Source organism: Neofelis nebulosa, chromosome 4 (genome assembly GCF_028018385.1).
Source record: "Neofelis nebulosa isolate mNeoNeb1 chromosome 4, mNeoNeb1.pri, whole genome shotgun sequence".
Lineage (NCBI taxonomy): Eukaryota > Metazoa > Chordata > Mammalia > Carnivora > Felidae > Neofelis > Neofelis nebulosa.
The window spans coordinates 169,158,380-169,179,286 of record NC_080785.1 but is presented as its reverse complement, the minus strand read 5'-3'; the positions used below and the strand labels follow the sequence as shown (position 1 = coordinate 169,179,286).

Here is a 20,907-nt window from a genome sequence, read left to right as displayed (position 1 = left end):
GGGGAGGTAGGGCCTGGGGTCCCCATCTGGGGATCTGTGGGGTGCAGGAGGGCATCCCTTGCCCTCTGCCCATTCCACATGCCCAAGGACTGGCCAGGAAGGCAGGGGAGGAGACCCGGGCCAGGAGGATCCCGGAATGATCTTCCCTGGCCAGAGCAGGCTAGGAGTGCTAGGCCTGAGCTGACCGGACCAGCGTGGGTGGGAGAGGCAGAGAAGACTCTGGCTCAGCAGGCAAAGGCCTGACCCCCGCCTTCTGCCCACACCGGACTCTGGCCACACCAACAGCTGGATGTGGCATGGCCACAGGCACCCTGTCCACAGGCCCCGACTCTGGGCCGGGAGGGTGGGCTCCCTGGGCCTTCTGCTCTCCCCACTACCGCGAACAGCCCCACCTGACCAAGCAGTGGCTCCGAGTTCCCGAGCACCTGCTGTGGACCGGGCCGCACTCACACGTGACTCTGGAGATCAGACACCTGCCTGCTGGGTCCAAACCCTGGCTCAAGCCCTACAAACTGTGTAGCCATGCGGTTCTGCCCAAGGGACTTCACTCCGTGCCCTTGTCAGTAGGGTGGGGGCAAATTGCACTTGGGACAGTGCCGCGCTTGGGCCCGCGGAACATGATACAGACACGGCGAGGGCCCGGCTGTGGTGTGCGCCCAAGACGCGGAGGAGCAGCCCAGGCACCTGCATCTGAGCAGCTCCCTGCTGCCCTGTCCTGCTCCTGTGCTGGGGCGCTGCTGCCGTGCCCCCGCCCACCTGCCCTGGGCCTGAGCGGATCCTGCCGGGTGGCGGCGGGTGGCGGCGGCCCCCGGAGCCCAGGACAAGCGCGCAGACCAAACTGACAGGCCTGAGGCTGGCGCACCCCTTGGTCTCCTTTCTTCCCTCAAGTCCCGACTGGGGGGCTTTGGGGGGAGGAAAGACCCCAAGGTCGCAGCCCTGCCATCCGGGGCTTGGGCAGCAAGTGCGAGGTAAGGAGGGGCTGCCGTGGAAGCAAAGGGTCGGGTGGGCGGAGACGGGGGGGGGGGGGGGGGGAGAGGCAGAGAGCAGAGAGCTGGCGCGGGGAACACGGCGGGGGGGGGGGGGTGGGGTGCCCACACCACCATGGAAACACGGAAACCTCAGAGCTGAGGGGACAGCAGGCCGGGTGGGCTAGGGCCCCAGCTCCGGTCCAAGCGACAGCACTGCAGGAAAGAAAGGGTTAACGGGCGCGCGGGAACAGGAGGGCGCGTTAAGGAAGCAGCTGAGATGAGGAGCCAAGTCCCACGGGGGTCTTTCTGGATCCACACACAAAGCCCTGGGAAACGGGGTGCGGGGACCCCCACCTGTAGATGGGGTCTGACGGGCTGACATGGCCCCAGAATGTGTCTGCTGGGAGTGACAGTGACCTTTGCCCTGGGGCACAGGGGCCTCAGCCAGAGAGCTACAGGCTTCCCAAGAGGGGGAAGGGCTGGGGTGGGCGGGGATCCCCGGGCTCCAGGGACGCAAGTCAAAGCTGCAGTGTCCGGGCCTGCAGGGCTAGGGGTCCGAAGACGGTCCTCCTGTGCCACAGGGGACCGCGGAGCCAGGCTAGGCAGCCCTGGTCAATAGGGGGGACAGCGACTGGGGGGGGGGGGGGGGAGTCACAGCAAGGCAGGACGGTGGCTGCAGGGGGAGGTCACAGCAGGGCAGGACGGTGGCTGCAGGAGAGGGACAGTCACAGCAGGGGAGGCCGGCTCCAGGAAGTGGGGGGAGAGCGAGGGCAGCAGCGGCGGGGGAGGGGAGCGGCGCCCCCACTGACCTCGCACCTGCTGCTCCAGGTTCAGGATGACCGACACGGCCTGGTGCAGGATGAGCAGTTTGGTCTGGGGCTTCTCACTGTTGAGGTGCAGCTGGCACATGCGCCCCAGCTCCTTAAAAGCCTCATTGATGTCTCGGACCCGCAGCCGCTCCCGAGCGTTATTGGCCACCCGGCGCTCCTTCTCCCGCTCAGCCTTCTGCTCTGGGGGGAGAAGGTCGTCCTCGTCCTCGTCCGGGCTACGGGGGGGGAGGGGGGGGGGCCCGGGGGCCAGAGGGAGACAGTGAGGCGGGGGGGCAGGCGGGGGCCCGCCGACGGCCTCGCGGTGTGGCGCCGTGTGCGTGTGCGTGTGCGCGTGTGCGTGCGTGCGTGCGTCCTGCGGGGCGGGGCGGGGGCCGAGGGAGGGCTGGCACCTGGTCCGAGTCCGGGGGGGCTTCAACTCCTTCTTCTCCTCTTCCGAGTTGTCAGCCACTGAGGCGTCCTCCTCGTCCTCCTTCTCCTCCCGTTTGATCTCACCGGTACCCGAGACGGCACTGGCGCGCCCGAGTCCTAAGACAGGCCTGGGGTTAGGGTCCGGGGCACCTGCAGGGCCACTTGACCGATCCCTTCTGCCCCTTGTGAGCTGTGGTGAGCTCTCCTGGGAGAGCCAGGCCTTTGTTTGCAAAACAACAACAAGAAAAACCAAAAACCCAAAACTCCCCCCGACAAAACCCAATGGAACAGCAATAACAAAAAAACAAAACACACACCCAGAATCAGGTCCCTCCCTCAGGCCCCAGTCATCAGTTCCAGACAGACCAAGGTCTGGAGGGAGAGGAGATACTCGACAACCTTTAGAAGAAAATGCGTGGAGACTTTGCTATGACTTAGAGGTGGGGGAACTAGTTCCTGAAATACTAAAAGAGCTATTCTCGAACGAAGAAAGAAATTGCTAAACTCAACTCTACCTATTGAGAATTTCTGATTACCAGGATACCATACCAAAAAAATAAGAAAATATGCCACAAGCAATACTTGTCACATATAAATCGGTGAAGGCTTGGTCTCCATAATATGTAAAGAGCTCCTACAAACCAATAAAAGGACCAGCGGCTCAACAGTAAAACAAGGAGGGTTCCTAGTGGGCAATTCATATACAAGGAAGTGGCCATGGCACCACACCACGGAACTGAGAAAATGCAAATCAGGATCCGATAAGCCATTAAATCGGCGGACTCGGCAGGACCTAACAACTTGCAAGGACTGCCCGTGGGAGGGAAGTTGGCAGGGCCAGTTTGGGAAATAATCTGGCATTATCGGAAGGGTACATGCAACCCCCGATCCCCACAACCTGGAATCACACTCAAGAAACTCTTGGGCACAAGCTTCGGAATGTGGCAGAAAGCACCTCACAACAACAGAGTGCGAAACAATGTAATGGTCTACAATAGCGCCAGGGCCCATCCTCAGCCACCAGCAGCAAGGTGGCCCTCCCAGCCAGTGCATCATGCCAGCAGGGTGCCAATTTCACAAAGCCCAACACCGGACGATGAAATCTAGGCTTTGGGGTGCCTGGGTGTCTCAGTCGGTTAAGCGTCCGACTTCAGCTCGGGTTATGATCTCTTGGTTCATGCGATTGAGCCCCGTGTCAGGCTCTGTGCTGACAGCCTGGAGCCTGGAGCCTGCTTGGGATCCTCTCTCCCTCTCTCTGACCCTCCCCCACAAAATCAACAAATTAAAAAAAAAAGCACACACACACACAGGGTTTAAAGGCACACAGCAATCTTGAACTTGGAGCTCTGCAACAGGTGAACTGGGAGGGCAGGGCCAGGTGGGGGGGGGAGGGGAGGACTCGGGGATACAAGATTCAGCTCATGGAATCCCCCCAACACACCACGGACATCGGGGCATCCTAGGCACTGTGAGGGGTCAAGCAGCATCCCTGCCCCCCCCCCCAACTCAATGCTAGGAGCTCCCCAGTTGTGATGACCACACATGTCCCAGATACCATCCAGTGTCCCCTGAGACCCTCGGCATAGAGTTATAAAAATCAAGACATGCAGAGGGGGCGCCTGGGGGGGCTCAGTCGGTTAGGCGTCGACTTCGGCTCAGGTCACGATCTCACAGTTTGTGAGTTTGAGCCCCACGTCGGGCTCTGTGCCGGCAGCTCGGAGCCTGGAGCTGCTTCGGATTCGGTGTCTCCCTCTCTCTGCCCCTCCCCCACTCACGCTCTCTCAAAAAGGGATAAACCAAAAAAAAAGAGAGAGAAGCTGCCCTAAGGTGGGCTGCGTGGCCGCCTCCTGGGGGCTCCAGACAGCAGGTGGCACCATCGTTACCCACATCCTGTTACTGTGTGATGTGGCATTTTCCACAAGGTGGGGATGTGATGTGTGCACTGCCCAGCAGGCCGGCCCCTGTCTGGGCCTCGGTTTCCCCCACCACAGTGGAGCCAGCGTCAGCATGGCACGTGGGGGGGGCGTTGCCCCCCCCCCCCGGGAGGCCGTTGCCCCCCCCCCCCCGGGAGGCCTCCGGCCACAGCGGGAACGATGCCTACTGGCCACGGGCCTCCCTCCAGCCGCGCTCAAGGCAGTCACCTCCTTGGTCCTTTCCCTGCAAAGTTCACACCCCACAGCCGCCAGCCACGACCCTGACCCCACGTTGTCCAGCTTGGGGTCCTCATCTCAGGAACCTGTGGTACAGTTGCCCCACCCCCCACGCCCAGCCCTGAACTCCACCAAACGCTGAGGAGGCCTGGACCCCACCCTGAACTCCAGACCTGAATCCCACCACCAACCCCGCATCTGAAATCCTGTGGCCTCTGTGCCTTCCGAATACCCAGAACTCGCCACCCCACGCCCCCCCCCCCCCCCCCTTCCAGGCCCAGCACAGTCCCCTCCACCCTGGACTTCAGGTGCCACACGGGTCTGTTCTCCTTGCTGCCACCAGAGGGCACCCGTGAGCACCGCAGTCTGGCAGGTTCCTGCCCTGCCCACAGCCCTCTAGGGCTCTCCTGGTGCCTCAGGGTTAAAGCCCAGTCCTCCCCCAAGACCCCAAGACCCCAAGACTTGCCTGGTCCCCTCCCTGACCTCACCCTCTCCTTGCCCGCCCTCCCCTTTCTTCCCATCACTCAACACAGGGCTCCTATCTCTTCAACACACCATCATCCAGCCCCAGGGCCTTTGCACACCCTCACTCAAGTACCTGTCAGCTTTTGCTCCTGCCTATCTCGGCTCAAACGTCACAATCTCGCACCCCTTCCTCCCCACTTTTGCCCCTTTCCTTTTGCATCGAGTCCACTGTTGATCTTCCCCACTCCAGTGTCACCCCCGCAGGAACAGGCTTTTTTGTTTAATTCTCAGTTTACCCCCCCTCCCCCCCCCCCCCCGGCGCCGAGAAGAGCCCCAGGCGCACAGCTGACGCTGAATGTGTATGTGCACGTGCCGGGAGCCCCCAACAAGCGAATGTGAGGACATCAGGCTCCACCTCCCCGCAGGAAGGAACAGACAGGCTGACCTGGCTGGCCTCCTGAAGGGCCTCCCAGTACAAGGTGTGGGGGATGCTGTGTATGGTGGGGGCCCCACCCCGGGGCCTGGCAGAGAGCAGACCCCTGGCCCAGCCCTAGCCTGGCGGCTCTCAGCTCCTCTGCCACTGTTTTCCAGAAGACGAACCCCATTCAGGGGCACACCACCCGCTGACCGGGCCTCGCACAGGACGTCAGGGCACAGCTGACCCCAAGGCACCGGCCACCCCCTTCCACCGTCCCAGCCGGGACGCGGAGGCTTACCACTGTAGGAGTCTGGTGGCCGAGAGAGATCGGGGAGGGGGCCGGGCTGGCTGGGGAGGGCTACGTGGCTGTGCGTGAGGTTGCCGCCTGTGGGCGTGTCTTCCGAGTGGCCGCCTCCCACCTGCAGGCAGGGGAGAGGGCTGGTCAGTCGGCCGGCCCACCTTGCCCCCCCACCCCCGTCCCCCTCAGCCCGCCCTCAGACAGCACTCACCAGGCTGGCGTGTCGCCCACCCAGGGGCAAGACGGGGCCGGGGAAGCCGGAGGCCAGGGCCCCATGGCCAGGCAGCAGCCCGTGACCATCAGCTGCCGTGCCCACCGCGTGACTGCGCAGCACGTGGATGGCCTCGTCCAGGCGGTCCTCTACCTTGTTCTGGAAGGGGGTGCGGGGGGAGCTGGTGAAGGGCCCAGACGCGGGGACCCTGCACGGAGTAGGGGTTCCTACTCCGCCGGCCGGGAGGCCACCACCACGGTCCACCAGCTTTGTTCCTCCCGCCCCACGAGTTCACCATCACCGGGGCATCTGTCCTATAAATTCCGCTGGTCACGGGAGACCGAACGGCCCTCCCGGGACATGGTTTTGAAGTCACAGAAGCCGATCACCAGAAGACACGCTGAGCTGCCCTCACAGGCGACCCCTCTATCCCAGGAACAGGTATCCCTACCAATGTCACACCCACGAGGACCATGCCCCCCCCCCCCCCCCCCCCGGAAGGCTGGGGCAGGAGGCTCACCAGGCTGTGACGACCCCCATCGTAGCTGGGCGATAAGGCACCGGGGGCTCCTGTTCGGGTCCACTGAGACGTCCCTGGAAGGGGTGGGTGGTGCGTCAACGGGGGCACCCGTGGCTGGGTACGTAACCAGCCGGATGGGAGCCGGAGGGAGAGACCGGGTGGGGAGGCGGCCAAGGGGACGGTCACGCCCGGGCCGGCCACCCGGGGACACCGATGCCCGCAAGGCTGGTCTAAGAGCCAAGTTGGGAATTTAGCTCCGGCGGGGAGGCCAGGCGGGGCTCCCGGGAACCCACCGTCTCCGAGACCCACACCCCGCCTCCCACGAGGAAGGCAGCCTGGCGGCACACGTGGCAGGAGTCTCAGAAGCCAGAGCAGGGCAGTGGTTGACCCCGGGCCCCTGCACGGGCCGAGGTGAGGCGAGGGACCCTGGGGCTCCCTGCCGCACAGGTGAGGGCCTGCGGGGTTTCTAACAAAACCACCCGGCCTCCCCAAGACTTCACAACGAGCTGATGCCCGGGTATGTCTTCCTGGGAACAGGAGGACCCATCCCCCCCTCGGCAGGGTCAAGCAGAAGGTCGCGCGACTGGTGCCTAACTATCGTGCAGGAGGTGGACGAACACCGACACGTGCGTGACCCAGAGTCCAGCTGGGGGTCCCCGCCTGCCACTCTGGCGGGTGGACCCCGTGCCCTGGCCCTGCGAGATCCCATCTGCCCCTCACGGCTCACACAGCGCGGACTGGCTCAGAGATCACCTCTCGGTCCCAGAGAGACAGCCTCTCTGGGATGCCCACGGGAACACGCGCTCTGGGGCAGGTGGCCCAGCCAGGGCCGGGGTACCGGATGCAGCCCCCCTCCCCTCCCCAGCACCGCACACAGACCTGCCAGGCCCTGAGGGGAGCCCACGGGGGTCGAGGGGCTGGAAGAGAAGTTATTGCTCGAGTGATCCGGGGAGTAGATCTGCGACAGGGAGGAGAGATGGGGCCACCCGCCGCGTGGTCAGGGGCAGGCTCGGGCTCCGGGCTCGCCGGCCCCGCCTCGCCCGCCACCCCGTCCCACGCCTCACCGAGGCCAATGCCTTCCCGAGGGCGTCCCCAGAGCTGCCGGCCGACGTCCCGCGGGAGCCTGGGGGTGGAGAGGCGAAGCCCTAAGTCAGGGACGCGGCGGCCCCGGCACCCAGCTGGCCCCACGCCCGGCTGACGGGGAGCCCCCGTGCGCTTGGTCCTTCCGTGCCCGACATAGGCGCCCTCGCCCGGCACGGGGCAGCCCGGCCTGGGTCTGGGTTCTGGCCTGGCGTCCCGCCACCCGCCTCCACGGAGACTCTGACGCAAAGCAAAGCGGGACCCGCCCTTCCAGAAGCCGTTGCCAGACACGGAGGGCGTTGCGGGACACGGAGGGCGGGACTGGGAGAGGGAGGCGGCAGGACGAGGCCGTACCCAGGAGGCCGTCGGCCCCGCTGACGGGGGGCGTGTGGCTGGGGGCGCTGCCGTAGGCGGCTGCGGGGGCCAAGGAGAAGGTGGGCACCGCTGGCAGCCGTCCGTTCACCTCCGCTCCGTGCAGCTGGTAGCCCTGGGGGCGGGTCAGGCGGGGTCAGGCGGGGTCAGGCGGGGCGCCCCTCCCCCCCAGCCCCCCACCACCCAGACCGTACTCACCATGCGCTCGTGTGGCTGCAGGCCGCCGAAGCCCCCGCCCAGCACGGGCCCGAAGCCCGCCTGGCCCGGAGGATTCCAGAGCTCGGCCGAAGGCTGCAGGCTGCCATCTGAAGGGGGGGGGGGCAGACGGTGAGGCGGGGGGGGGGGGGGGGGGGGGCCCAGCCCCGGCCCCCTCAGGTGAGCCCCCACATACCTGCCGTGTAGAAGGGGGTAGGGTAGGTGCCGCCGGGGGTCTTGGCGGGTGGGTAGGCGGCGGTGTCCCTGCTGTAGTCGTCACCTGAGCTGGATGGGTACACCTGTGGGCGGGCGGGTGCAGTCAGGTGGGGGGGGTCGGGGTGGGGGGAGGAGGACACCCCACCCCTCTGTGCAGCTGACCTTCCCCAGCACTGGAGGCTCTGGTGGCGCCCTTACTCCCCTAGTTCCTTCCCCCCCACCCCCACCCCAAGTTCCAGGCTCTGGCACCCGAGGTCTCTGAAGACGGGACCCCCTGCCGAGAACGCTCCCCCCCCCCCCCCACCTCCTCCTCCGTCCGGCAGATGCTCCCGGTCCATCAGAGCAGAGTCTGGCTGCGATGCCCCCAGCCCTTCCTTCTTCCTCAGCCCCCTGCACCGGAGCCCCCCAAGGCCACAGCCCTGATCACAGAAGACGTGGGGGCCTCGGAGGCGGGGCCCTGGACTAACACCCGGCCCTTGGTTCCCGAGCGCCAAGAAGGCAAAGAAGCCCTAGGGTCGTGCTGACGTCGGAGGGACACTGCCTGAGGCAGAGGCCAGGCTGGCAGGAAAGCCCCGGGTCGGCTGGGAACGCCCACCCTGGCCCTGGAGCGGAAGTGGGGTCAGTGCCGGTGGGGCGGGCCGGGCCGAGTCAGGCTCAGGGGGCTCTCGGCTCTGATGTCCCAGGAAACCAGGGCGGGGGCTCAGATGGGGAAAGCGGGGGTTGAGGTCTCAAAGGAGCCTGACCCACACCTCCCAGCTGCAGACCAGAGCGCCAACCCTGTGATCCTGATCCCGGGGTCTGGTGCAACCTGCGTCGGCCTACGGGGGCTGTGCCCAGCCTAGGGGGCCCAGGGGCTCCCGGAGGCCGGTGCAGGAGCCAGACACCCCAGCAGATTGCCATTTCTTCCAGGGAGTCCGTTGCCAGAGCGTGGCCCCCTGTCAATCGCCAGGCGGCAGGGCGGGGACTCTCTGAACTGGGCCCCCAGGGTGCCCCCAAGACCCCATCACACTCAACCCAAGGTGCCCTGCCCACAAGCGCCACGTGGCTCTTACAGGAGCAATCCAAGCTAGACCCGAGAAACAATGTCCTGGATTCCTGCATACCAGCTGTCATAGCTACGACCTCCAGCCTGGGGGCCGCCCGCCACCGCCCCCCCCCCACCACTGACATGCGGTGGACCCCCAGAGGCACGACCCCGAGCCCGGGAACGTGGCACGTGGGACCCCGCGACTCACCGAAGACGGGAGACCTGGCGGCACCTTCCGGACCTTCTTGGGCTGTGTGTCTGTCAGAAGCAAGGGGAATCGGGGGTCCTCAGGGCGCCTCCTGCCCCCCCCACGTGCCCAGGTCTCTGCTCCGTCCCTCCCTGCCACCGTCCGGGCTGCCGCCCTTGCAAACTCGCCTACTGCCCAACTCAGGGACCCAAAATCTCTACGTGCAGGGCTCATGCGGCCACTCGGGCACGCAAACCACAGGGACAGCGTGAGCCACCAACACACGTGGCCCAGCCGAGGAGGAACCGGGCCGTGCCCTGCTTCTGGAAACCGGGGTCCTCCTCATGGCCGACCGAGTGCCCGGAGTCTTGCATCTTTGGGTCTCGTGGGTCCTGCCGCCATTTAAAGCGTCCCCAAGCACGGTGCCGCGGTGCGGGCCGGTGTCCCCAAGCGTGACAAGGCCACGATGTGGCGGTAGGGAAAACCCGCACCGGGCGGGTCACGGGGCTGCCGGCCCAGAGCCGAGCGCCGAAGGACCAGGAGGAGACCCTGCACGAGGCACGCCCGGGCAGACGCTCCCAACGCGGGGCCCGAACGCACCCGCTCCTTCCCCACTACCACCCGTCCCTCCAGCCAGGCCCTGCCAGCAGCGGGGGCGGCGGGGTCCCCACTCACCCAGTCCGCTCTCCGCGGCTCTCCGCCGAGGGTGGCCGGCGTAGGAGTAATACTGGGAGCCGCCCTTGGTGCCCGAAGGGGACAGTGGCCCTGGGCTGCTGAGGGCCAGCTCGCTGGGCAGGAAGCCAGCCTGGGGGGAACGAGAGGGAGAGGTCATCGTGGGGCGCCGGGCCGGCATCTGGCCCCGCTGCTCGGAGCCGCCCGAGGGGTGCCGGCGGCCCTCAGCGGAGCCCCTTCCTGCCCTGCTCGGCACGGTCCCCTCCTGACACCGGTCCCGTTTGTCTGATCTGAGACGTGAGCGACCGTAAGCCTCAGGCTCTTTCCCAAGAGGGAGAAAGAAAAGCCGCCAGCAAACCGCGGCCCTTCCAGGACGCCGGGCGTTGAGGCGTCAGAGAAACCTGGTGGCTTCACTCTGCGGGTTTTTTGTTTTTTTAAAGGTACCCGGCTTCGTTTTGCGTGTGTTAATTTGATTTTTTTTTTTTAATTTTTTTTTCAACGTTTTTTATTTATTTTTGGGACAGAGAGAGACAGAGCATGAACGGGGAAGGGGCAGAGAGAGAGGGAGACACACAGAATTGGAAACAGGCTCCAGGCTCCGAGCCATCAGCCCAGAGCCTGACGCGGGGCTCGAACTCACAGACCGCGAGATCGTGACCTGGCTGAAGTCGGACGCTTAACCGACTGCGCCACCCAGGCGCCCCATTGCGTGTGTTAATTTGAAACACACTTCTTTTCCTCAAGGGCAGAAACGACCAGGGTTCAAGCCTCAGGTTCCGCAGCTCCTGTCTATACGGCGGGCACCGTGGCTGCGCCCACAGCGCACGGGGCCCAGCAGCCGGCTGGCCCTCAACAGCTGCACCCTGAGGGCACACGGCACGTGGACAGGCGGCACCAACCGGGACAAGGCCCGGCCGCACCGAGCTGGAGGAGTCCCAGGCCGGGGGCCACACTGGGACACGGGGGCTGGTCACTGCCGCCCTGCCTCTCAGCTAGGTCAGCGTGGTGGGGCTTTCACCTGTGCCGGGGGCTCCCTGGGAGGCTGTGGGAGACCCAGGGCCAGCCTGAGAGGCAGGGGGGCGTGGGGGGCGGGTTGCAGGCCGACCTCAGCGTCCCCGCCCGCGACCTGGGGGTGGCACGTGTCTCTCAGACCCTCCAGCCGTGCACGGTGACCCCCGAAACCATTGTTGCCCTATAGACTAATTACCCCAGGTCGGGGAGCCACGGGACAGGGGCTGCGGCCTCCCCAGCACCCCCTCGCCCGGTCCACACCCAGCCTGCCGGCCTCCCGGGGTCTGGCTGTACTGCAGCCGACCGGCTTTCGGCTCAACCAGGGAACCTCTTGCAGAGGAGAAGAGGTCCGTGATGTGTCTGTTTACAGTCACAGCCCCGGGGGGGGGGGGGGGGGGGGAGGCGGTGGGGCAGACATGTGACGGGAGCCCCCTGCTCCACTCTCCACAGCAGCGGACCCAGCAGAGGGGACCTGGCCCCAGACCTCACCTGACTCAGGCCGCCAACACCCGCATCTCTCCCGAAGGCAGTGTATGCGCTCCGCTCGCTGCCCTTGCCTGGAAGAGAAAAGACTCACTCGGAGCTGACCCCGGGGACGGCGTGTCCCAACGGCTGACCCACCGCCAGGCATGTGCCTGCACACAGCAGTCACTGGATCAGTGCGCAACACCAAGAGGGGTTTGGAGGAACCCTGGTCCCCCCGTCAGGCTCGGGGACAAGCAGAGGTCTGGACAGACGCTGTCCCAAGATGACCTGCAGAGGATTTGGCGAACCGCTGGGGGCCCCCGCATGTGCTGCCCCCGAGGGGGGATGGCAGGGATCTGCACTTGGCCTCCGTTCTCTCCATTCACGGTCCCGAGGCATCCACTCCACAGAGTGCTGGGCTCCCAGGGGACAGGCCGGGGTCCCGTGCACCCGCGAGGTTCAGCACCAGGGCCCTGGGCTCCACCCAAGCTCCTGAAGAGCGTGTGGCGGCCCCTGTGTGGGCAGGCAAGGCCCGGACCTGTGGGGACGCAGCCTGCCCAACGGTACCAATGTCAACGGAGGCCTGGACCTACTACTGACCTGGCCTCGCGGAGGCAGAGGCCCAGGCTGATCAGGACCCGAGCCCCTTAAAGCTGATTCAGGCTGAAGCTGGGCGCTGGTGACGACTGAGTGGAGACCATAACCTGCCTTGACGTGAGTGAGGAATTCAAGTGCTCAGCCGACTACTGGATTTCCTCTCAAGCTACAGGAGAACGTTGCCCAGTTCCTTTATACAGAACTACAATTTCAGCCCAGCTCCTGGAGCAGGTGCCGCTGGGGGGATGCCCCACGGGCTGTGTCCCCAGTCCCACCTCCCCAAGACCCAACAGGCCAGAGGGGGGTCTGTCCCGGTCCCGGGAGTAAACGGTGGTGCCCCGGCTTCCGTGCCCCCGGGGTCAGCAGGGCAACAAGGCCACGGCTCTGGGCTTGGCCCAGGAAGGCGGCTTCCCTCCCAGACTCTCAACTCCCCTGCAACAGAAGCGGGTTGGGGTGCGGGCCCTGCGTACAGCAGGCGCCAAACAGGGGCTGCCTGGGAGGCAGGACGAGGCTGGAGAGGTGTGGCCACGAGCCCCGTGGGCCCAGAGAAGGGACCTAAAGCTGTGCGCTGGGCCCGCACATCAGGGTGGGAGGACCGCGGCCTCACTGCGGAGCCGGACCAGGCTGACGGCGACAGCGTGAAGCCCGGGGCGGCCTGGGTGCCACGTGCCGGGCCTGGGACACAGCTGGGCTCTGGGCCCTGGTGACCAGGCCTGGCCGTGGGAAACTGCCCACGTCAGGAAGAAGCGGGAGGAAGGAACAGGCAGAAGGGAACCGGGGTCCCGGCAGGTGCACAGGCCACCCGAGGCCACGTGCTGGGCCAGCCTCCACCCTCCCGGTCTGGGAAACGGGCGGACTCCCGCCGCACAGCACGTCCTCGGACGCCGCCCCCCACTCCCCCCACAGGCGCCGCGCACCCTGTCGTGGGGACGTGCACGGCCACCCGTCCACCCAGGCCCCGGGGGTCCCAGGGGCCAGTACGGAGGGCTTCTGTGAGCATCCCAGTCCCACGGTCGGGACACCGAGGGGACAGTACCGCCCCGGGTCCCAGCGGGGAGGGCCCACCTCCGTGAGTTGCCAGGACCCCCGAGCCCATTCTCCCGCGGGCACCCCATAACCACCTGTGTCCTCTGCTCCAGGAGAGCCCCCTGCAGCACGGTGCCTGGAGTGTGCTGGCCACACCCGGGGGCCACACTCGAGCACGGGGGGAGGGGACCGTGTGGCACACTCACCCGTGAGCCCAGGCCCCAGGAATGTGGACGGAGAGAGGCTGTCGTGGGGCTCAGGGAAGTGCGTGCCTTCGCCGTAGGCCTGTGGAGAGACACGCGGGCGTGAGGGGGAGCAGGCGGCGAGTGGGTGCCTGACTTGGGACTTGAACCCACGTGTCTGACCCCAAAGCCACAGGAGACCAGGTTGGCACGTGACTTCCCCGTGAGCCTCAGTTTCCCATATACTCCCCACTCTGGGGAGGAGAAAGCCAGGCCTCAGGCCCCACAGGGGTTCCTTACCCGGCTGGGGTCAAAGGAGGAGCTGTTCTGGTCGCCGGTGCCCCAGGAGCCCGAGCTGGGTCGGTCCTCGAGACCTGCAGGGCAAGAGGAGAGAGTCAGGGTCACCGTCGCCGCCGCTCAACTCTAAACGTGGCTTCGGTCCCCACCGCCTCAGGGACAAGCCCTCGCCCGACTCGGCAGGGCTTCTGGGCCCTTCCTGAGCCAGCCCGGGCTGAAGCCCATCTGGCCCTACCGATCCCAGCTCTGCCGCTATTTAAACTGCTAACGGGACGCCTGGCTGGCTCGGTTGGTCGAGCGTCCAAATCTGGATTTTGGCTCAGGTCGTGACCTTACGGTCCCGGGATCAAACCCGGCGTCGGGCCCTGAGCCGAGCACGGAGCCTGCTTGGGATTCTCTCTCTCTCTCTCTCTCTCTCTCTCTCTGCCCCTCTACTGCACCTGTGTGCACGTGCGTGTGCTTTCTCTTAAAAACGAAACAACTGCCGGGGCGCCTGGGTGGCGCAGTTGGTTAAGCGTCCGACTTCAGCCAGGTCACGATCTCGCGGTCCGTGAGTTCGAGCCCCGCGTCAGGCTCTGGGCTGGGCTGATGGCCCAGAGCCTGGAGCTCGTTTCCGATTCTGTGTCTCCCTCTCTCTCTGACCCTTCCCCGTTCATGCTATGTCTCTCTCTGTCCCAAAAATAAATTAAAAAGTTGAAAACGAAACAACTGCCACTGGTGGGAAGCGCCCCGGACGTCCTGGCAACTAGCGCCCTCAGACCCACAGTCCACACTAATTCCACCTGCTAGCTCTGCTGGCAAACTCCTGCCCGTCCATCAAGGCCCCAGCCACCATGCCCGCCCCGGGCAGGGCCCTCACTCTCAGAGCCTCCTCCCTCCAGCCCCTACTTTCTCCCTCTGGCCCAGCCCTGACCCCAAGGGACCGGGGCCACAGCATCAGGCCTAGTCCCTCCTGACCCTGAAGAAAGGTTCACGAGGACATCAGTGAACGGGTGAAGAGTGACAGATAACCTCTGATCTCAGGCGAGCAGGAGTCTCTCCCTTCCCACCACTGACAATTCAGGAGGGGGGCCGTTCCTCGCTGGGAACAACAGCACAGCCACCACCGAATGCCTTCCAGACACAGGCCGGCAGCCCCTTAAGGGTGGAGCGGAGCCCCGGTTAGGTCCGGGCAGAGACGAGGGGCTGTTGCCAGCCCGGTGGACCCCCGAGGCCGACGGCGCAGGGGGGTTAGCCAGAGAGACAGAGGACCTGGGTCTGTAGCGGTGGGGTGGGGCGGGGCGGGACCCTTATCTCCCCTAACACTCCCGGGCACCACCCAGTAGGCACAGACCCTTAAGGACCGGGGCTCTAAAGCTCACTGCCTGACACACACATGCAGAGAAGTCTGGGGGCCACCAGACTGGCCCCAGGACCACTCTTTCCACGTGCCTCAGTCTCCCTCCTCTGTAAACAGGAGGAGTATGAACAGACCCTACTCCGCAGGACCCGAGTCAGGCTGGAGGGTGACGGGGTGGAGGTTTGTGCCCAGGCCCTAAGTCTCAGCCAGGAGAACCACCTCAATGGCCCCGGGACCCGACACAGCTGGACTCTGGGGGAGGCTGCAGGAACCCCAGCCCAGATCCTTCCGCCAGCCCACCCACCCTCCCGTGCTCGTCTTTACCAGAAACTCCTTTCAAATTTCATCCTATTGCGGTGCCTTTGTGTTAATCATCTCTCCCCAAGCTGGTGTTTAATTGCTGTTGGATTTGCATAATTATGCATATTAATCCCTCAGCCTGATGAATATGCATATAGCCCACATACGTTTTATTTTCTAATCAAAAAATTCCAACGTGATTGCAGTGGGGGGCTGCCTTAGCTGGGCTGGGGGTGGGGGCACACCCACAGGGGCTCCCGCGGTCCGGGGGTCTATTCAGCGTTTGCCACCAGGTTTGAGGGTCTGTACCTGAGGTCCCGGACCCCTACCTGGGCTCTGGGAACAGAGCGGCCGGTGAGGCAGGGCGACCTTGGGCAAAGTGCCAGCAGCCCGAGCCTCAGTTTCCTTCTGCACTCACTTGCCTGTCACCCACCCCTTCTGGAGCAGCCCTCACCCGCCGGGGCATCCACAACGTGCCCCTGGAGGCAGCAGACCCCACAACAGTGAGCAGGGAGGCCACATCTGAGACCACAGCAGACCACGTCGGAGGAAACAGCCTCGGCACCCACAGCCCAGCCCCCGCGAAGCCCGGCAGCCTGAGGGGCACCCCAGGACCTGTTGCCCAGGGACGTGCACCCACAGAGCCCATGAGCTCCCGGCAGAGGTAATGGGTGTTGTTCTGTCCTTTCTGGAAAAACCCCTCATGGGCCGCTGGCCTCCCCTCTTCTAAAGGTGACAAAAACGGGGACGGCCCCTCCCTCCCCCACTGCACGTGATTAATCATACACTTTAATAATCATCATGAATATTCATAACACCGCTCGTTCGTGTTCTAATTAAAACGTTACTAACAGAATAAAACACTGCTGTCAGACTGCAATTTTTTTTATGCCTTTTTTCTTTTAGGCTGCACGGGGCCAAGAGGCTGCCTCAGACTAGAGCAGGAGCGGGATGGGACAGAGCTGAGGATAGGGGTGCCCCGCCAGGGCCACGTCTCGGGCCTGAAGTGCCACTTAACCTGCCTGGGCTGCTCTGAGGACAGGGGACCGGAAGTGCTGGGGGGGGGGGGCGGAGCGTGGTGGGCCCTTGGCAGACCCTGGTCCCCACCTGGCGACACGGGGCGGCAACGCTGGTTGGGACCCAGTGGCCCATGGCATGTGCTGGATTCCCCAGAAACTGGGGTGGCATCCTGCAACCCAGGGACCCCCACAAACCCCTTCCGCCTGCTTTTGGTAAATAAAGTTTTACTGACACGTGACCACGCCTGTTTGTTCCTGCAAAGACAGAACAGATTAGCTGCTGGCCCTTTATGGAGAAGCTCAGCCAACCCCAGCAGGAAGGAAGATTCCTGAAGCTGGTTACTCTGTACAAAGAAGCCTGACCCACAGATGTCGGGACCGGGCGCGAGGTTGGGGCGTGGGGCAGGCAAGACCCAGGTGGTCGTCAGCCCAGCTCAGGTGCCCGGGGGGCTCAGTCAGTCAGGCATCCAACTTGGGCTCAGATCACGATCTCATGGTTCCTGAGTTTGAGCCCCGTGTCGGGCTCTGCGATGTCAGCACAGAGCCTGCTTGGGATTCTCTTTCTCCCTCTCTCTCTCTGCCCCTCCCCTGCTTGCGCTCGCTCTCAGATTAAATGAACCTAAAAAAAAAAAAAGACGCCTTAAGAACCACCACTTGGCAGACGCTCGGGAAATTCGCCCTCTCCAGCTCCCCAGGCGGCCGGTGCATGCTGGGCCCGTCAGCCCCCCTTGGGCCCTTCTGTCTCACCATCAAAATCTTCCCAAGCCGGGGGCTCGTCGGGCAGCACCGAGGGGCTCGTGTGGGGGCAAAACCGACACCAATTTGGATTTGGAGACTGGGGCCATGCACTCCCACGAGCCAGGGGAGGCCTCTCTTCCTGGGATTTTGGGGGCTAACCCTTCAATTCCTGTGTCATCCTGGAGCTGGAGGAAAGCTGCGAGGGGCGCAGCGGGCCGAGCCCTGAACCCAGGCTCACTTAGCCTCCGCGTTCCCGGCCCTCTGCTTCATCCTTTGCCCTGTTCATTTGCAGGAACGCTTGGTTTTCTGGGCTGCATGGTTTCACATTTCAGTAAGGTCTCCAGGGCTGGCCACGACCGGAGGCCACCTAACGCCCCCCACCCCCCTCTGTTCTGGAAAGGAGGAGACACGGCGTGGAAAACAGCAGCAGCAGGAGAGCCCAGCAGCGTGCACACCCCAGGCACTGACGTTCCGACCAGAGGCACCAGGTTCTGAGCGGCTGGGGGCAGGTGCCCCGAGTGGGGGCAGGAAAGCGGGGCCCCAACTGCAGAAACTGGGCCCCCCGTGGATTTCAGACCCGTGACCGACTCCTAACGGAAGAACCCTCGTCCTGCTTCAGGCTCAAGGGGGACCCAAGGTGCATCCGAGTGTGGGGACGGGAGAACCTCCCTAACCTGGGGCCTCCGTGCGGGAAACGGAGACAAAACAGAGACACGCGTGGAACACGGAAGAAAGACCAAGATTCCGGAAGATCCGCAACGTCAGCACCAGCCACGAGGCACCCTCAAGGGAAGGCCGGAGCTGGCGCGGCTCGTGCAGACGAGGTTTCAGGGAGACAGAAAGCCCGCAAAGCGGCAGCGGCAGCGGCGGGAAGGACGCCGCGGGAGGGCAGGAGAGACGGGGCTCGGGGACCACGCACGGAGGGACGTGGCGGGAGACCCACGCCCACAGAGCTGGCCTTCCGCGACACCGGACTCCAAGGCGCAGCCGACCAAGCATTCCTGGGCCCGGACCCCGAGGGCTCGCGGACGACCCCAAACGGGACGGGGACGAGCACCGCACACGCGGTCCTGAGCGCAGAAGACGGGCCAGGGCGGCCCCAGAGACATGGGCGCGGGCGGCCGTCAGCCAGGCGAACCCGCTCGAAGGCAGCGGCTGCCTCCCGGCCTCGCGGGTGGGGAAGCGGGGGCATGAAGAGCCCAAGCGGCAGGGTCAGCGCCCCGACGGCCGGGCAGCCCCACAGGACAGGGCGTCCGGTTTCCCCGCTGGGAATGGGAGCTTTGCCGCGGTATTACATGATAAACCCTGGAACAGCCACCCGCGGGGCCGCAGACGGCGCGACCTCCCAGAGCCAATTCCAGAAGGCACACGCCCCCCAGGAGCACGGCAAGGAGAGAGCACCAGGGCAGGAGGACCCGCGGAGCACAGAGGGGACGCGCCGGGCAGAGCCACCCGGGGGGGTTGGGACGCGCGTGGGGAAGCCTGGCTCCAAGGCGCCTTCCTGGAGGATGGGCCGGATCGCCCACGAAAACCCCACAGAGGGAGTTCCACGGGCCGTGCCTCGCGGCGGCCAGCACACACACGGGCCCGACCCACGGACGCCGGAGAAGCCGGCGCCGTGCCTGGTCCTGGACGCGCAACGCGTGGAAACCGCGATCGGGCTGCGCGCCACACCTCTAGGCCGCGAAGCAGGACGACAGAGCAGCCGCCGTGGCAAGAACGGGAGGCTCCGGCCACACCCGGCAACCTCGCATTAGGCGGTCGTGGCACGAACACCCGCTCCCTGCCTGGAAGCCAGAGGTCTCCACGGGGGCCTGACGCCATGACCACCTCTTCCAGACAAACGACAAGTGGGTCTAAAGAGTAACGAGACATGCATTTCGGTGGCCAGCGGAACGAACGCGCACACGCACACACACAGCGAGCGGGGGAGGGGAGGAAGTCGGGGGGAGAAGAGCAGTCTGACAGCAGAACCAAGTCCGAAGAAAGGGAACACGACGAGAGAGGAGGCAGCTTAACCGAGGACGAAGAACGAGAAGGAAGACCAAGCAGGCTGGGAACCAAGATGTGGCCCGCCTCCCCACACACCACGACCCGCGGCCACGCAGCTCCTGGAAGGCTAATGCGTCAGCCACCTTCGAACATGTCCGAAGTGAGATCTTCTCCTGAGAAAACGCCACAGTTGACAGGAGGCAGGGACGCAACCTCAACAGGCCCATCGCTGCGGGACCAAACGTGGCTCGAGAAAGCATCCAAGGCAAAGAGGGCGGAGGGTGGTTCCCCAGCGCCCGCGGTCCCACCCATCGGAGACTGTTCCCGAGCCGGGTCCAGGCACGGGCCCCACGTACCTTGGGGACATGGGCAAAGTGAGGAACGTCCCAGGGGAGAAAAAGGGCCGAGGACAGTGCCAGGACATGGCAGAGGAGGACCGCCGAGGGCCGGACCACGGCGCCCTGACCACACTCACAGATGGCCACGTGTGACCAGAAGGAAATGCCCTGAGACTGATAAACACACACACACCCGTGCGCACACGGGAAGATCTATCTCAGAGCCACAGCCTGCATCAGACCTGGCCCCACTGACAAGCCGACGGCAGGCGCCGGGGGATGGCCCCACTGCACCCAGAAAACCAAACCCAGGCAAAACTGCAAATCATGAAGGGGTGTCGACCCAGTAGAAGCAAACAACACGGAAACCTCTCCGACACCTCGCTGACCCTCACCGGAGGAGCAGGGGCGGGAAAACAAAAGTATACAAGAACCAACCGCTCCATGCTTCAGCTCCCAAGGTTTATTTTCTTCTTTTAATATTTTATTTACTTTATACTTGAGAGAGCACGCGTGTACGAGCGAGACAGGGGCAGAGAGAGAGGGAGACACAGAATCGGAAGCGGGCTCCAGGCTCCGAGCCGTCAGCCCAGAGCCCGATGCGGGGCTCGAACTCACAGACCGTGAGATCGTGACCTGAGCTGAAGTCGGACGCTCGACCGACTGAGCTCCCCCCCCCCCCCCCGGGCGAACCTCCAAGGTTTATTCTTAAAGCCCTAAGGGTCAACACAAAAAACCTACACGGACGGGGAAGGAACCCGGGAAACAGTGCTGTGGAGACAGCTCCTCCCAGAGTCTCCCTGAGTCTCACAGGGTGGGGTGGGAGTGGGCGCCAAGGGACTATTCCCGAGAGTCTGCGGAGGCACAGCTGAGGGGGGACCGGAGCACCCCGGGAGCACCGGGCGGCCACAGACCGTTCACGGCTGCCCCGCCCGCCCGCCCGCACCCGAGGACGCGCCCTTCCAACCACCCTGAGGCGTCCTGGGCCCGAGTCTCCCTCTGACACACCACACGCTTCTCTCCGCTTGATCTGTCCTGGCGAGTGATCCTTCCCCCGAGCACGACTGTGGCCGCGCCCGCGAGTCCACCCCACCTGCGGGTTTGAGCGCCGGCTTTAACCCAACAGGTAGGTTCGAAGGAATTTCGGCCTCTCCACGCGGCCAGACCGTTTCCACTTCCCGGCCTTTTGTCTCCTCGTTTCACTGCCCTGTTACCACAGAACACGGTCTGTGTTCCAGTCTGTCCTTCTCGTTCGTCAGACTTTGCACTGTGACCGGTATGTGGTCAACCTTCACAAAGGGCGTGTGGTCCGGCTGTCCCGGGCCCGGCCTTTCGAGGGCACGTGCTTCTACCAAGGACAGGCCCTCCTCGGAACTAGCCGGAAGCTCTTATGTGCCCTCTGCCAGCCTCTCCATCAGTGGCCCAGGGCTGGGGGGGGGGGGGGGGGTTGTCACGAGCAGTCCCAAAGGTGAGCCCACGCGTGCACACGGCTGGGAAGCTAGATCACTAACCGCCCACTTTCGCGTGTGTGCTCCACCCAGGACGGCCAGAAGCGTTCCTGCCCTCCCCCGGCGTTCCCACACACT

At 64.7% G+C, this 20,907-nt stretch overlaps 1 protein-coding gene across 17 annotated transcripts in view; it reads right to left on the bottom strand.

Moving 5' to 3' along the window:
- Positions 1-20,907, bottom strand: part of TCF3 (transcription factor 3) — a 32,279-nt gene that overhangs the window by 1,446 nt on the left and 9,926 nt on the right. For 4 of the 17 annotated variants that reach the window (XM_058728496.1, XM_058728501.1, XM_058728502.1 and 1 more), the window contains exons 4-18: positions 13,599-13,672; positions 13,323-13,401; positions 11,518-11,585; positions 10,021-10,150; positions 9,367-9,416; positions 8,112-8,214; positions 7,919-8,025; positions 7,703-7,835; positions 7,333-7,391; positions 7,148-7,226; positions 6,269-6,342; positions 5,749-5,907; positions 5,538-5,658; positions 2,188-2,323; positions 1,778-2,013 (exon numbers count right to left, since the gene is read on the bottom strand). In XM_058728496.1, the coding sequence (XP_058584479.1) occupies positions 1,778-2,013; positions 2,188-2,323; positions 5,538-5,658; positions 5,749-5,907; positions 6,269-6,342; positions 7,148-7,226; positions 7,333-7,391; positions 7,703-7,835; positions 7,919-8,025; positions 8,112-8,214; positions 9,367-9,416; positions 10,021-10,150; positions 11,518-11,585; positions 13,323-13,401; positions 13,599-13,672 (1,608 nt within the window). Of the gene's footprint in view, positions 1-1,777; positions 2,014-2,187; positions 2,324-5,537; positions 5,659-5,748; positions 5,908-6,268; positions 6,343-7,147; positions 7,227-7,332; positions 7,392-7,702; positions 7,836-7,918; positions 8,026-8,111; positions 8,215-9,366; positions 9,417-10,020; positions 10,151-11,517; positions 11,586-13,322; positions 13,402-13,598; positions 13,673-20,907 lie in introns of those variants that run through there. The other 13 variants (XM_058728509.1, XM_058728510.1, XM_058728508.1 and 10 more) reach the window with 5 other exon arrangements.